This window comes from Microcaecilia unicolor, chromosome 1, assembly GCF_901765095.1.
Source record: "Microcaecilia unicolor chromosome 1, aMicUni1.1, whole genome shotgun sequence".
In the NCBI taxonomy this organism is placed as follows: domain Eukaryota; kingdom Metazoa; phylum Chordata; class Amphibia; order Gymnophiona; family Siphonopidae; genus Microcaecilia; species Microcaecilia unicolor.
Window position 1 is genome coordinate 211060233 of NC_044031.1, and position 16099 is coordinate 211076331.

The 16099-nt window shown below is 42.8% G+C and overlaps 1 protein-coding gene across 1 annotated transcript in view; it reads left to right on the forward strand.

Annotated features, from left to right (window-relative positions):
- Positions 1 to 16099, forward strand: part of VPS41 (VPS41 subunit of HOPS complex) — a 449214-nt gene that overhangs the window by 349335 nt on the left and 83780 nt on the right. The window contains exon 22 of the mRNA XM_030203975.1: positions 476 to 613. Coding sequence (XP_030059835.1) covers positions 476 to 613 — 138 coding nt within the window. The remainder of the gene's footprint in view (positions 1 to 475; positions 614 to 16099) is intronic.

The window sequence follows — 16099 nt, forward strand, 5'->3', positions numbered from 1 at the left end:
CATGTTGGGGTGATTCTGGGGAGGCCAGAGGAGCGTCCACGAAAAGAGGTTAATGTGGCTGTTTTTGGCTCATGGGTCTTGCATTTTAGAATAGGTGTTTAGAAAATGGGTACTGTGTTTGAGGAAGGTACATGAGTGTTATCAGAGCTGACTGGAATAGGAACTAGGATGACCTGGATTGAGTTTTCCTGATTCACTGAATTTTTATAAACAGGACTTGATTTACATTCTGCTAATAGAGGGATTTTCCTGTCCCCAAAGGTTTACATTCAAGATTTGTACTTGTAGCAGTGGAGGGTTACTTGACTTGCTCAAGGTCACAAGGAGTATCAGTGGGGTCTGAACCCTGGCTTCTCTAGTTCTAAGCATGCTGCTCTAAGTACTAGGCTACTTATTAAAAATATAACTCTACAAAAGAGAAAAATATAGCAAATCTTGTCATTTCCCTAATTATTATTGATATTGTTCACTGCAGTATTTGCACAAACTTTTCAAAAGGGATCACCATAAAGGGCAGAAGTTCCATGAGAAACAGATCAGTCTTTATGCTGAATATGACCGTCCAAATCTGCTACCATTTCTCCGAGACAGCACCCACTGCCCACTGGAAAAGGTAAATCATTCAACTTCTCTTTGTTCTGATGCACACAAGTTAATGTAGTACTGAAGAGGGACATAAACACGTGTTTTTATAGGATCTCTGGGGTAGCTTCTAATTTTTGATTTTTAGTTTCATTTGTGACAGAGCCATTGGCAGCCATGAACATTAGATGTGATCCCTCTGAATTGTCACAGTTCCATTTATAAAGCACCAGTGTGCAAACAGAGACTTCCTGCTTCCATCTACACTGCTGATACAGGCAGCCGGTGGTTAATAAGCAGAGATGTCCAGATGAAATAGCACGTTCTCATAGTTAAACATACATCTTTTGTTGTATTGCAAAGAGCATCATATAGGGGAAGGAGAAATGCAGGTGATCGTAACCTATGTAACTTTATAAGTCTATGTGCTTTGAAAATGAGCCTTTATATGCTCAGTAAGTTTGAGGATTGCACAAATAGGATGGAGAGAGGAGAGTTGAGAGAATTTGGGGAGGAGGATGAGTTAAAGGGTTGTACAGATGTAGAGGAATGTGATAGGGCGAGGTCCCTCCAAAAAATTCATCATGATTCAGCTAAAATCATAAATATATAAGTAAAAAAAAAAAAATCACTGCCACTGTCCACATCTTCCTATATACATTTCTAAATGTATCTAATTGTTTTAGAATTTTACACTGTCCAATTTAGTTGAAAGAGAATTTCGTGCCATTCATATAGCCAAGTGATCAATGGAATATTGTGGAATTTGGTTTAGTATGCGCTGAGAATCAAGGCACTGATCAGCCACATTCTACAAATGAGTCTTTCGCTAGATCCTGACTGGTTCCAGATCCCAAAGCAATGTTTCATGCTCAAACGTTCCTTCTAGGGGGAAGCCCAAGTCATAGCATGTGATATCTTCAGACAAAATGAGACTACAGACTTGTTTATGGTGACTGCAGTCTTTTACCTAAGCATTTTTTGGTTTTATAGTTCTAGGTGGTCACTGTCCATCTGATTTGCTCCTATAACAATGATGGAATTTTACATAGCGCTGCTGGATTAGTAGAGTAGTATACAGTGGGGGAAATAAGTATTTGATCCCTTGCTGATTTTGTAAGTTTGCCCACTGACAAAGACATGAGCAGCCCATAATTGAAGGGTAGGTTATTGGTAACAGTGAGAGATAGCACATCACAAATTAAATCCGGAAAATCACATTGTGGAAAGTATATGAATTTATTTGCATTCTGCAGAGGGAAATAAGTATTTGATCCCCCACCAACCAGTAAGAGATCTGGCCCCTACAGACCAGGTAGATGCTCCAAATCAACTCGTTACCTGCATGACAGACAGCTGTCGGCAATGGTCACCTGTATGAAAGACACCTGTCCACAGACTCAGTGAATCAGTCAGACTCTAACCTCTACAAAATGGCCAAGAGCAAGGAGCTGTCTAAGGATGTCAGGGACAAGATCATACACCTGCACAAGGCTGGAATGGGCTACAAAACCATCAGTAAGACGCTGGGCGAGAAGGAGACAACTGTTGGTGCCATAGTAAGAAAATGGAAGAAGTACAAAATGACTGTCAATCGACAAAGATCTGGGGCTCCACGCAAAATCTCACCTCGTGGGGTATCCTTGATCATGAGGAAGGTTAGAAATCAGCCTACAACTACAAGGGGGGAACTTGTCAATGATCTCAAGGCAGCTGGGACCACTGTCACCACGAAAACCATTGGTAACACATTACGACATAACGGATTGCAATCCTGCAGTGCCCGCAAGGTCCCCCTGCTCCGGAAGGCACATGTGACGGCCCGTCTGAAGTTTGCCAGTGAACACCTGGATGATGCCGAGAGTGATTGGGAGAAGGTGCTGTGGTCAGATGAGACAAAAATTGAGCTCTTTGGCATGAACTCAACTCGCCGTGTTTGGAGGAAGAGAAATGCTGCCTATGACCCAAAGAACACCGTCCCCACTGTCAAGCATGGAGGTGGAAATGTTCTGTTTTGGGGGTGTTTCTCTGCTAAGGGCACAGGACTACTTCACCGCATCAATGGGAGAATGGATGGGGCCATGTACCGTACAATTCTGAGTGACAACCTCCTTCCCTCCGCCAGGGCCTTAAAAATGGGTCGTGGCTGGGTCTTCCAGCACGACAATGACCCAAAACATACAGCCAAGGCAACAAAGGAGTGGCTCAGGAAGAAGCACATTAGGGTCATGGAGTGGCCTAGCCAGTCACCAGACCTTAATCCCATTGAAAACTTATGGAGGGAGCTGAAGCTGCGAGTTGCCAAGCGACAGCCCAGAACTCTTAATGATTTAGAGATGATCTGCAAAGAGGAGTGGACCAAAATTCCTCCTGACATGTGTGCAAACCTCATCATCAACTACAGAAGACGTCTGACCGCTGTGCTTGCCAACAAGGGTTTTGCCACCAAGTATTAGGTCTTGTTTGCCAGAGGGATTAAATACTTATTTCCCTCTGCAGAATGCAAATAAATTCATATACTTTCCACAATGTGATTTTCCGGATTTAATTTGTGATGTGCTATCTCTCACTGTTACCAATAACCTACCCTTCAATTATGGGCTGCTCATGTCTTTGTCAGTGGGCAAACTTACAAAATCAGCAAGGGATCAAATACTTATTTCCCCCACTGTATAATTTAATACAAGCCTTTGCTTCACAGCCTTTCAGAGAACGCCATGAATGTTTGGCCATAGGCCTAATTAATGTTAGGACCATCATGTATACATTTCAGTTCATGAAGGTTTGCACTGAAGATGATCATTTTCATTCAACATTTCTTTCTCAAACTTGCATATGTGAAGCAGATGGACTTAACTGCACTCAGTCCTGAGCCTTATGATTATTATTATTTACATGTGGTCGGGAAGGCTTATGGGGTGGGGTACAGTTTATGATAAAAGCTTGACTGTGACTGCGATGAATGTGTAGGATAAAGTGACCAAGACCAAGACTCTCAGCATGGTTTCAGAGTATATCATAATACTGAGACATTGTTATTGTTGTTGACAATTGAAGTAAATCGAGTATTAAGTAAAGGTAGAGATATAGTATAGCTCCAATTTGATATATCTGCTGCCTTTGATACAATTAATCATGACAAATTAATCAAAATGTTATCTGACTTTGGTTTTACGGCTATGGCGCTCCAGTGGTTTAGTTCATTTTTATCAAATAGCCCATACTCTGTTATGATTGATTGAATGTTTTCAAGTTCATGGCAACCGCCATGTGGAGTTCTGCAGGGATCACCTATATATTCGCTATTGTATAACTTATATATGAGTTCACTTGGTAGCGTTAAACTTGAGGATGGAATGAAACTATTAACTTATGCAGACAATATTTTCATATTGGTTTCAACTGGATTATCTCATGATAGTGTGTTTACTAAAATAAATTATTGTATGGAGAAAATTAAACGCTGGTCTCTCACTGTTAAGCTCAAACTAAACGCAGACAAGTCAAAGATTTTATGGTTTAATGTAAATGAGACTAATGTTCCAAATTATGTCTTGTGTCTGGATGGATTCCAGTTGACTGTAGATCGTAAATCACGAGTGCTAGGGGTTAACCTTGACTCTGTTATGACTATGGATGCTCAGATTAAAAATCTGTCACAAAAGGTCCTTTTTAAGCTGAAACAGCTATGACTGGTCTGTTCTTAATTTATCCCAAGCCATTTTAAGGTGTTGGTACAGCTGTTGATTTTGTTGCAAATGTACTACTGTAATTCTCTTTATGTAGGAATTACAGAAAAACAACAGCAGAGGTTACAGTTGATCCAAAGCTAGGTATGACCATATATCTCCTTTGCTGGTTGAACTGCATTGGCTTCCAGTAAGAGCAAGGATAGCTTTTAAAATACGTTGCTTAGAGGGCTTATGCCTATTTGATCTAACTTCATTAGTCATACTACTGTATAACGGTAAAGTACAATATACTTGTAGCTATCTTATGCTGAGAGTTTCTTCATTTAGAGGAATCAAATTTAAAAGTTTTCAGAAAAAAGTCTGTGTTATTTCAAATGACTAAATATTGGAATGCACTTCCTGTGTACATTAGGGCATCTTCATTCTATTTTTGTTTCCGGAAACAATTGAAGTCTTATTTATTTTCTAAATTTCTGTTAGGAATTGTAGGAACTCCTGTTGTAATGTAGCTGTTAGGTAAGTATTGTATTTACCTATTATAGTTTTATTTTGTTAACCCGCTTTGAACCTAGTTTTAGGGAGAAAAGCGGGCTATAAGTACCCATCATCAAGTGCTGTAGAGTATCTTCCTGCGTATGTTACATCCTGTGTTAACATATTTTTTATTGGTATATCATCTGTGTGGGAGTGGGGAGGTAGAGTTTCTTAGTTTGGCATTTTTCTTATGTAACTGCCAGTACTTAATGTGGAAGTGACAATTTTATAGCTTAGACCCATAGGTGGCCCATTTTACAAATCTATATTTATTTATTATTCCCTTTATATTCTGCCTATAAGTATATGCTAGTTAAGTGGCAGACTCTATGTAAAGAGTCCAGAAGGCTCCCAGATTCAAGAAACAGCAGCTTCCTCACCATTCTATGGTGGTCAAATCCATACTCAAAAGAGACGAAAAATTCAAGGATCCATGCTTCAGCGCACCCAGGTAAGGATTTTCAGACTCTGAAGTGTTGTGGGAGGAAGATTTTTCAGGTCTTGATGCTCATTTGTCATATGCAGTCCTTCCAGTTCTACATGAGCAGCTGCTTGAAGAATGTGGTGCACACAAGCAGAAAGAGTGTCAAAAGCACATAGCCCGGGTAGCCTATGTTTTTTTTTTATATGGCATCCAGGCTTTATGTATTAGGTATTGGCATGTGCAAACTGTCATGGTTGCGTGTCTCAGAAAGAACTGATAGCAACAAGTTCCTGTCTTGCCCCACATCTACTGCAGCCTCCAGTTCTTGGAGGTTTTTGTGCGGTAGTTGGAAAGGTTCTTACTACTCTCAAAGGTATAGGTTCACTTGTTCGATTTCTCCTCCTCCCCCACCCCCCAAGCTCGTCCAGGCTCTACATTCCTGTCCTCGGAAGCAGTGAGCCCAAAATTTCCAGCCAGCTCCCCAGTTTAAGCAGGAGACAAACTTTTGACTGGCTCCAGCAGAGCATAGCTGCAATAAAAGTGCCCGCTCTGGAAAGCCTACCAGTAGGAGAGAGACTACATTTTTTCTAAGTAAGGTGGTCTCTTCTAACTCAGACCACTGTGTTCTTCAAATAGTCCAGGATCAACCCCCTCCAAATTGCCCACCGAGAGCATCAAAACTCAGCTCTCAGCATCAGGTGGATCTTGCAGAGGAACTCTCTTCCCTTCAAAAAGTCCATACAGTTGAGCCTGTTTCACCAGGAGAAGAAGGGATGGGATTCTATTCCAAGTATTTCTTGTGCCAAAAAAGATGGGGGGGGGGGGGGGAGATTTTGTCCCATCCTAGACCTAAGGGCCCTGAACAAATATTTGGTCACAGAAAAGTTCAGGGTGATTTCCCTGGGCGTCTTTCTTCATGTGATTCAGGCAAATGATTGGCTATGCTCTCTGCACTTAAACGGATGCTTATATCCACATCCAGATACATCCCAGTGACAGGAAGTATCTGTATAAGATTTCTAGTAGGGAAGCATTACTACCAGTATTGCATCCTGCCATTTGACCTCACATCCTTCTTCTAAGGTCTTTACAGAATATCTTGTAGTAGTTGCAGCATCACTACACATACTGGGAGCACATATGTTTACCTACTTAGACAATGGGCTGGTGAAGATCACTTCAAAGGAAGGTGCTCTAGAATCAATGCAGAGAACTATTCTGGTGTTGGAGTTACTAGGGTTCATTATCAACAACCCAAAGTTCCATCTCCTCCCAGTGCAACAATTGCTAGACATGGTTCAGGCTCGAGCCTACCGTCCTCTGTTGTGACGGATGCGCTCATGACCATCGCTCACCAGGTTCAGCACAAACAGCAGGTCACAGGTTGGTCGGCAGATATTGAGGTTGCTGAGCCACATGGCCTCCACAGTACATATCACTCCCATGCCACACCTCTAGTTGTGATTTGTACACTGGACCCTAGCTTCCCAATGGTGCAAGGCCACGGGTAATCTAGTGGATGTCATCTCGATCACCTCAGAATTGGCAAAATTGCTTCTCTGCTGGATGATTTGGAACAATTTGACTCTGGGACTTTCATTCCAAATTGTCTTTTCTCCAGGAAATTTCTGACCAGAGATGCTTCTGACCTGGGCTTGGGTGCTCTTGTAGGTGAATGTCACACCCAGCAGCACTGGTTCACTCAGGAGACTCCGTTTCACATTAATCTCCTGGAGCAGCGAACAATTTGGAATTCTCTAAAGGTTTTAGAGATTTTCTAATGCACAAAATTGTTCTAATCCTAACAGACAATCAGGTTGCGATGTACTACTTCAACAAGCAGGGAGGTACTGGGTCCTACCAGTTATGTCAGGAAGCAGTCAAGATTTGGCACTGGGCTTCCAGTCAAGGCATGGTATTGAAGGCCGCATGCCTGGTGGGGTAAAACAACAGTCAGACAGACCTAGTAGGGTAATGCCAACCACACGAGTGGTTTCTCAACATGGGCTTTGCCCAGAAGATGTTCCAAGAGTGGGAGCGCGGCTTGGTTTTCTGCCACTCATCTCAACAACAAGTCCCTCTGGGCTAGATGCATCAACCAAACGTTAAAAAATCTAAATCGTAAAAGTGCTTAATGAATTTGAAACAACGAAGAATGCACCAAAAAAACAGCTCATAAATGTTCGGTGTGGTATTGAAAAGTACAATGTATCAAGCGTACGTTATCCCCGTCGTTAATTTGCTCCTTAAGCATGCGCAGAGCAGCCACAAACGTATTAAACCTACGTAGGTTGCTTATGTCAGACTGGGGCGTGCGAGGGGGGGATCCCGACCTGCAAGCCTTTTAGCTGTCTGGTCTAGCAGAAGAGTGCAGTTGAAGATAACTCTAAAAAGAACGACCCTCGTAAATCCTCCCCTTTTGTAACAAAATACCTCTTTGCAGTTTGTTTACAGTACTGGGAAAATTGGCTTTAGGGGATAGAGTGTTAATTTTCAAAGCTGTTGGAGAAGGGGAGAGACAGGATTTTTAAGCTGCAGGGAGAAGCAGTATGTTTTGTTTTGTTTTGTAATGATGCAGGGGAAAGCGGAGAGCCACGTGTTTGTATCTCACTTTTCTTTTTAAACATGCTGGCTTGGATTTTTATGGTGCAGGGGGCCTTAACGACAGGTCTGAGCACACGTAAAATTTCTGACGGTAAATGATTCGTTGCAATCATCGGTATGGTTAGTGCATTCCGAATTGTCCACATTTCAATGGCAGTTTCTCCTTTGCATTCCGTTTTCGTTAGCTGCTTGCTTCGTAGGAAAAAGGCCTTTAATGCATGCAACGGTTAGGAATTTCCTTCGTTAAAGGGTTGTTAGAGGGTCGTTAAGGTTTAGTGCATCTAGCCCTCAGTTCTTTCTCCAGGTCACACAGCAGATTAGCATCAGATGCCTTTCTCCTCGATTGGGGGTAGAGTCTTCTGTATGCTTATCCTCCCATTCTTCTGGTAGGAAAGACTCTGCTGAAACTTAGACAGGACTGAGGCACCATGATCCTCATCACAGAGGCAGATATGATCTTCCTTCTTTTGAGTTGTCCTCTAAAACCTTTCCAGGCTGCACCTTCACAACAGGAAATTTTATGTTTAGTGTTATTGGTATTCATTGGTCTTTCCAATGCAAGCCCCTGTTTGACCGTTCTTTGTTGTTTTTGGTGAAACTGGTAGCTAGGAATTCCCACCTGTGGTAATCTGATGTTCTGCTTGTCCTTGGAGAAAGTGAAGTTACTCGTCTCTAGCAGGTTTTCTCTGAGGACAGCAGGACTCAGATTACCACATCCCTCCCATCTCCCCTAGGAGTTGAATTATCCATGCTTTTTATCCAGCTGCGGGTCCTGCACAAGTCGGGCAGGCAGGAAGGCAGGCATTCGCATATATATAGTCAGGCATTTCAAAAGCTAATATCCTTAATACTGTAGCAAGTTTTAAATTATTGAAAAACTCAAAAACACTTATGAGAAAGCAATAGGATTACTTGCCAATGCAGATACAATTGATGGATTTCTCATGAGAGAAAGCAGCCCTGCTTGCACAAAGGTACTGGCTGTAACTGTCTCTCTCCAAAGAAATAGGAAATACACTCCTTTTTATATGCCCATTTAGGATACAGACAAAATGACAGTAACAGATGTATGATTATCTCCCAGTTGGTGAGATGTCATATGTGTGTGCCCAATGCAAAGAGCTCCTAGCTCTTTGTGGGGGCAAATAAAGATCAGACTGTTTTTTTTATTCCACTGATACCATATATTACAAAACTTGATAAGATCTATTCGGTCACCTGGAAAATAATCAATCACTGTGTGAAGAGACACGGCCATTAACAATAAATCTTGTTAATAAGCCTAGTTTTTTAAAACACCTATTCTATATGACCAACTAGGAATCTTAATATAGCTAGTCTTTTTAAACACCTCGCCAATCAGCTTAGACTCAGGACCAACTATTACTGCCAATATTCCTAGTCTTTTGAAACACCTATTCTAACAAACGAGACTTAGGACCAACTAGGAATACCCAGATCTTTTGAAACACCTATACTAAGAATATAGACATAGGACCAAGCATAATTAACTATAAACAATTTAAATTGCTCTTTTAAAACACCTACGCTAAAAAGCTAGACACAGGACCAAGCAAATATACTACTACTACTTATCACTTCTATAGCGCTACAAGGCATCTCCCAGTTGGTGAGATGTCATATCTGTGTACCCGATGCAAAGAGCTCCTAGCTCTCAGAGAACTTGTCCATTCTCTTGAGGCTAGAGTAGCAGACTTGGTGGAGCTGAGGGAGACAGAGAGGTACATAGAGGAGACCTACAGGGATGTTGTAGAGAAGTCCCACCTCCAATCTGGTAGCCCCTGTGCTACCTTGGAGGAGGGAGGTCTCCTAGAAGGAGAGCATCACCCTGGTGAAGTAGGAAGTACTCCTGTAGCCAGGACCTGCCCACCAGGGGATGTACTATCCTCTCGCACCGAGGATATGTTTCCAAGTGCTGCCCAGGAGGGAAAGGTTAGGACAGCTGTTGTAGTTGGTAATTCGATCATTAGGCATACAGATAGCTGGGTGGCTGCTGGATGTGAGGATCGCCTGGTGATTTGCCTGCCTGGTGCGAAGGTGGCAAACCTCATGCGTCACCTAGATAAGATTTTAGATAGTTCTGGGGAGGAGCTGGCTGTCTTGGTACATGTGGGTACCAATGACATAGCAAAATGTGGGGTTCTGGAAGCCAAATTTAGGCTTTTAGGTAGAAAGCTCATATCCAGATCCTCTAGGGTAGCATTTTCTGAAATGCTACCTGTTCCACGCGCAGGGCCCAAGAGACAGGCAGAACTCCAGAGTCTCAATGCGTGGATGAGACGATGGTGCAGAGAGGAGGGTTTTAGATTTGTTAGGAACTGGGCAACATTCTGGGGAAGGGGGAGCCTATTCCGAAAGGATGGGCTCCACCTTAACCAGGGTGGGACCAGGCTGCTGGCGTCGGCAATTGAAAAGGAGATAGACCAGCTTTTAAACTAGAAACAAGGGGAAGGCCGACAGTCACTCAAAAGCGCATGGTTCGGGATAAGGTATCTTCCAAAGATATCACCAAAACAGGGAAGATAGGGTATCCTGATAGTGAGGTTGCAAAAGAGACCGTAGTAGATCAGGTGTCCTTAAAAATAAAAATCAGACAAAAGATTGCAAATTAATACTGTCAAGTACTGAGCATAATGTAAATAGGAACAACAAACATAGTTTGAAATCTCTATATGCGAATGCCAGGAGCCTAAGAAATAAGATGGGAGAGTTAGTATATATTGCACTAAATGAAAAATTAGATATAATAGGCATCTCTGAGACCTAATGGAAGGAGGATAACCAGTGGGACACTGTAATACCGGGGTACAAATTATATCGTAGTGATAGGGTGGATCGAATTGGTGGAAGGGTAGCATTGTATATTAACGAGAGCCTTGATTCAAATAGATTGAAAATTCTGCAGGAAACAAAACACGTCTTGGAATCACTGTGGATTGAAATTCCATGTGTGAAGGGGAAAAGGATAGTGATAGGAGTGTACTACCGTCCGCCTGGCCAGGATGAACAGACAGATGCAGAAATGTTAAAGGAAATTAGGGACGCAAACAAACTGGGCAACACAATAATATGGGTGATTTCAATTTCCCCGATATTGACTGGATAAATGTAACATTGGGGCATGCTAGGGAGGTAAAATTCCTTGATGAAATCAAGGACAGCTTTATGGAGCAGCTGGTACAGGAGCCAATGAGAGAAGGAAAAATTCTAGACCTAGTCCTTAGTGGAGCGCATAATCTGGTGCGGGAGGTAATGGTGCTGGGGCCGCTTATAACAGTGATCATAATATGATCGGATTTGATATTAGCTTTGAAGTAAGTATACATAGGAAATCAAATACATTAGCGTTTAACTTTAAAAAAGGAGACTATGATAAAATGAGAAGAACGGTGAAAAAAAAAAACTTAGAGGAGCAACTGCAAGGGTCAAAAATTTACATCAAGCGTGGATGCTGTTCAAAAACACCATCCTGGAAGCCCAGGCCAAATATATTCTGCGTATTAAAAAAGGAGGACGAAAGACCAAACGACAGCCGGCGTGGTTCAAAAGTGAGGTGAAGGAAGCTATTAGAGCTAAAAGAAACTCCTTCAGAAAATGGAAGAAGGAACCGACTGAAAATAAGAAATAGCATAAGGAATGTCAAGTCAAATGCAAAGCGCTGATAAGGAAGGCTAAGAGGGACTGCGAAAAAAGATTGCGTTGGAGGCAAAAACACGTGGAGGGGCATAATCGAACGGAAATGCCTATCTCCATGGGCGTTTATCTCCGAGAACGGGTCCGTGAAGGGGCGGGCCGAACCGTTTTTTTGAAAAAATGGATGTTTTTGAGCTGGGCATTTGTTTTTTTTTTAGCGATAATGGAAACTAAAAACGCCCAGCTCAAAAACGTCCTAATCCGAGCCATTTGGTCGTGGGAGGGGCCAGGATTGGTAGTACACTCGCCCCCCTGATATGCCAGGACACCAACTGGGCATCCTAGGTCAGTGCGGTGGACTTCAGAAAAAGCTCCCACATGCATAGCCCCCTTACCACGGGTGCTGAGCTCCCAACCCCCCTCCCCCAAAACCCACTACCCACAAATGTACTACACTACCATAGCTCTTAGGGGTGAAGGGGGCACCTACATGTGGGTACAGTGGGTTTTGGAGGCCTCCCATTTACCAGCACAAGTGTTGCAGGTGGGGGGGGGGGATGGGCCTGGGTCCACCTGGCTGAAGTGCACTGTGGTACCCACTAAAAGTGCTCCAGGGACCTGCATACACGCAGGCCTCTAGGACTGGTTGCTGCTATATAACATTGGCACACCAGTTGACACCTGAAGACTAATCTCTCCAAAAACGCCCTTTATTGGAATAAGCACGCTTACTCACAGTTAACTGCAGATCAGAGGTTGTGCCCCACCACTGGCAACGAGTCTCCCTGGTAGTGAGATTAGCAGGTCAGAGCTGGCAGAATGCTGTACAATGCCCTCTTTCAGCCACATTCAAGGTAAGAACTAAGTTCTCTAACGTGGCTAACACATGGAAGGGATCTAAAACTGGCTTACAAAAATGGCCACTACCTCATGGACTACCGGAAACACAACAGGGCACACTCTGACCCAGTAGGCAGGGGGAAAAGCACCATGGGAGAAGAGCCTACCAACTACCAACATCGTCAGACTGTAACACAAGCTAATGAAATCACGGAGCCCAATACCCTACACCCACCACAATGCAGTGCTGATGTGACCCTGTAGTGCACCCCAGAACCACATCTGACCCAGGGAAAGGCTGTGAGAGGATCGAACATATTCTGCTGTCATGGAGGTGGGTACGGCATTTGAGGCTGGCATACAGGCTGGAGAAAAACGCCCATCTCCCGATTTGAGTCAAAATATAGGCGTTTTTCTCTTTCGATTATAAGCTGGATAGTAAAAAAAATTTTAGCTGTATTAGAAGCAGGAAGCCGGCAAAAGAATCATTTGGAACGCTAGATGATTGAGGAGTAAAAGGGGCAATCAGGGAAGACAAAGCCATAGCGGAGAGATTAAATGAATTCTTTCCTTCAGTTTTCACTGAGGAAGATTTGAGTGAGATACCGGTTCTGGAAATGGTATTCGAAGCTAATGAGTCAGTGAAACTTAATGAATTCTCTGTAAACCTAGAGGATGTAATGGGGTAGTTCTACAAACTGAAGAGTAGCAAATCTTCTGGACCAGATAGTATTTATCCCAGAGTACTGATAGAACTGAAAAATGAGCTTGCGGAGCTATTAGTGATATGTAATTTATCCTTAAAATCAAGCGAGGTACCGGAAGATTGGAGGGTGGCCAATGTAATGCCGATTTTTAAAAAAGGTTCCAGAGGAGATCCGGGAAATTATAAACCGGTGAGTCTGACGTCGGTGTGGGGCAAAATGGTAGAGACTATTATTAAGAACAAAATTCACCTCAGGCAGCTCTCTGGGTTAATGGGATATCTTCAGTTTATTTTCCGATTCAACGAGGGACACATTGCCCGTTATCACCTCTACTATTCGTTTTGACTCTAGACCCTGTAGTTAGAGAGAGATTATTTAATCCAGATATTTGGGGTGCACAGGAATTCAAATTATCGGCATTTGCAGATGATCTTTTGGTTCACCTGATAAATCCCGTTGAGTCATTGACAGCTTTAATTGACAGTTTTGCAGAATATGGGGACTTCTCTGGTTTCAAATTAAATTTGGATAAATCTCTAGCACTACCAACACAGAGCTCGGTAAAGTGGCTCTGGACAGGTCAATTCCCTTTGAAATTGACTTACTACTACTACTTAACATTTATAAAGCGCTACCAGGGTTACGCAGCGCTGTACAATTTAACACAGAGGACAGTCCCTGCTTGAAGGAGCTTACAATCTAAAGGACAAAAAAGTGCAGTCAATCAAATTGGGGCAGTCAAGATTTCCTGAATAGATGAATAATGGTTAGGTGCTGAAAGCGACATTGAAGAGGTGGGCTTTGAGCAAGGATTTGAAGATGGGCAGGGAGGGGGCTTGGCGTATGGGCTCAGGAAGTTTATTCCAAGCATAGGGTGAGGTGAGACAGAAAGGGCGTATTTAGGCATAAGGCTCCCATATAAGACATTTCTGATACATGACTTGAATATATCTCACTTATTAGAGCATACCGGGCAACATTTTGCACAATGGGCTTCAATGCCTATATCATTATATGGTAGAGTCCAGTTGTTCTGGATGGCTCTTTTCCCTAAATGGCTATATGTTTTACAATTACTACTTATAAAGCTGGTAAACAGAGAGCTGTTATCTTTACACAAATTGATCTCTAATTTTTGATGGCAAGGAAAAAAAACCTCATTTACCATTCAAATGTCTACAAGGATCTTGGCAAAAGGGAGGCCTAGGGCTTCCAGATATGAGGAAGTATAATCTGGCCTGCCTACTTCAGTATGTAGGAGACCGGATCCTTGACAGTCAGGAGTATACACTCAAGACATTTGAACAGACAACTTATGATCCCTGGAATTTTTTTTCTTTGATGCATTGTTCTACACGTACTCTACCTATGGGTCTACGAGATAGTTTACTACTAAAATCGCTACGGGAGGCGTGGAAATATTTAATACCATTGCTAGGAGGGAACCCCCAGAGGTCAGATCAATTACCTTTATTAGGTAACCTTGAGTTTAAGCCTGGGATAGAGAATGCTAGTTTCCGGCGTTGGGGAACTAAAGGAGTACTGTATTTGCATGACCTTATGGATTCCGAAGGGAGGCTGCTGATGTCGATTTTGCAAGAGAAGGGGAAGGTGGAATCTCGCATATAGGCAAGCACATCATTATTTAGTAAGTGTGAATCCATAGGACCCGAGTTTTTTTATTACGGCATCGGTTAATGGACTTCTTTGAACCATTGCAGGATGGGGGATTGTCGGTGTCTAATCTACAAAAAGCCCCAGAGAAGTTACAGGGAGACCCAGATAGGAGAGAAATTCATAATCGATGGAGTCGAGATCTGGGAATATCGCCAGATTCTCTTGACATTTGTAAGGTAACGCGTCGGATACCATTGGGCTCAGTTAGCGCTGATTTACGTGAATGTAACTTTCGAGTGATACATAGGGCATGTTTTACTCAAGAAAGAGTCTTTAAAGCAGGAGAGATAGATTCCCCTATATGCAAGAAATGTCAGCGAGAAGTCAATTCTTTTATACACGCGTTTTGGACGTGCCCGATTATTCAGATATTTTGGAGAAAAGTGACAAATTATTTGGAGACATTAGGGGGTAGGCCGATCAAAATGTCACCGACCAGTTCCCTACTGGATAAGTATGAAGATATGAGACCTCAGGATCGTTCCTTTAAATTGTTGATCCGTAAAGCAGGGATGATGGGCAAACGTATTTTTTTTTTTTGGGGGGGGGGGGGGGTGGATTGGCGACCAGGCCCCTTCATATTGGCAATGGAGGAATAGACTTTATACTATGATGTTAGTGGAACTCCAATATGCACGTTCCTCTTATAAGAAGAAACAAAAATTCTTGGTTATTTGGGATAAATATCTCCAATCCATGTCGCATAGAGCTCACAGCCTTGTATTAAATTCCTTTACTTGAACTACTATTGGAGGGTAGGAATATGGAGGGAATTGATGGTGTGAGGGGGTCAGTGGGGGCCTGGACCGTACTCATTCAGGGAAAGAGGATGGATCTCGGCCTGTTGGGAATGCAGAGTCGGGGATGGGTGGGGTTGGACATTTCTAGGTTTGTAGACATAACGGCGGTTACTTTTAAAAAAAGATAATAGCTCTATAGTATCCCAAAAGATGTAAGGCAAGATTGGGGATGTTGAAAGAATCAAACGTTCCCTTTTTTTTTGGGGGGGGGGGGGGGTGATTAACTAGACTTATACGAGAAGACTCTGAAGCCAGCCAAGGCAACGTTCTCTGAAACGCTGCTGGTGCTATGTGAAAGAAACAAAGGTAAACTGGGGAGAACTGTCAAGGCACCTGTGGCTCCCCCCATTCCGACACCTATGGATGGGATGGGGAGCAGGTAAAAAAGGTGCCGGTACACAGTGTGGCGCGTACCGTCACAGAAAAAGCCCTGGGCCTTAGTCACAGAGTTAAGTATACAGTATGCTAAGCTAATAGTTGTAGGTGATTTTAACATTCCACCCTAACAGTGTGTAAACATATTTTTATAAATATTATGGCAAACGTGGATTGTAGGCAGATGATTTAGACCCAATAGATGGACAT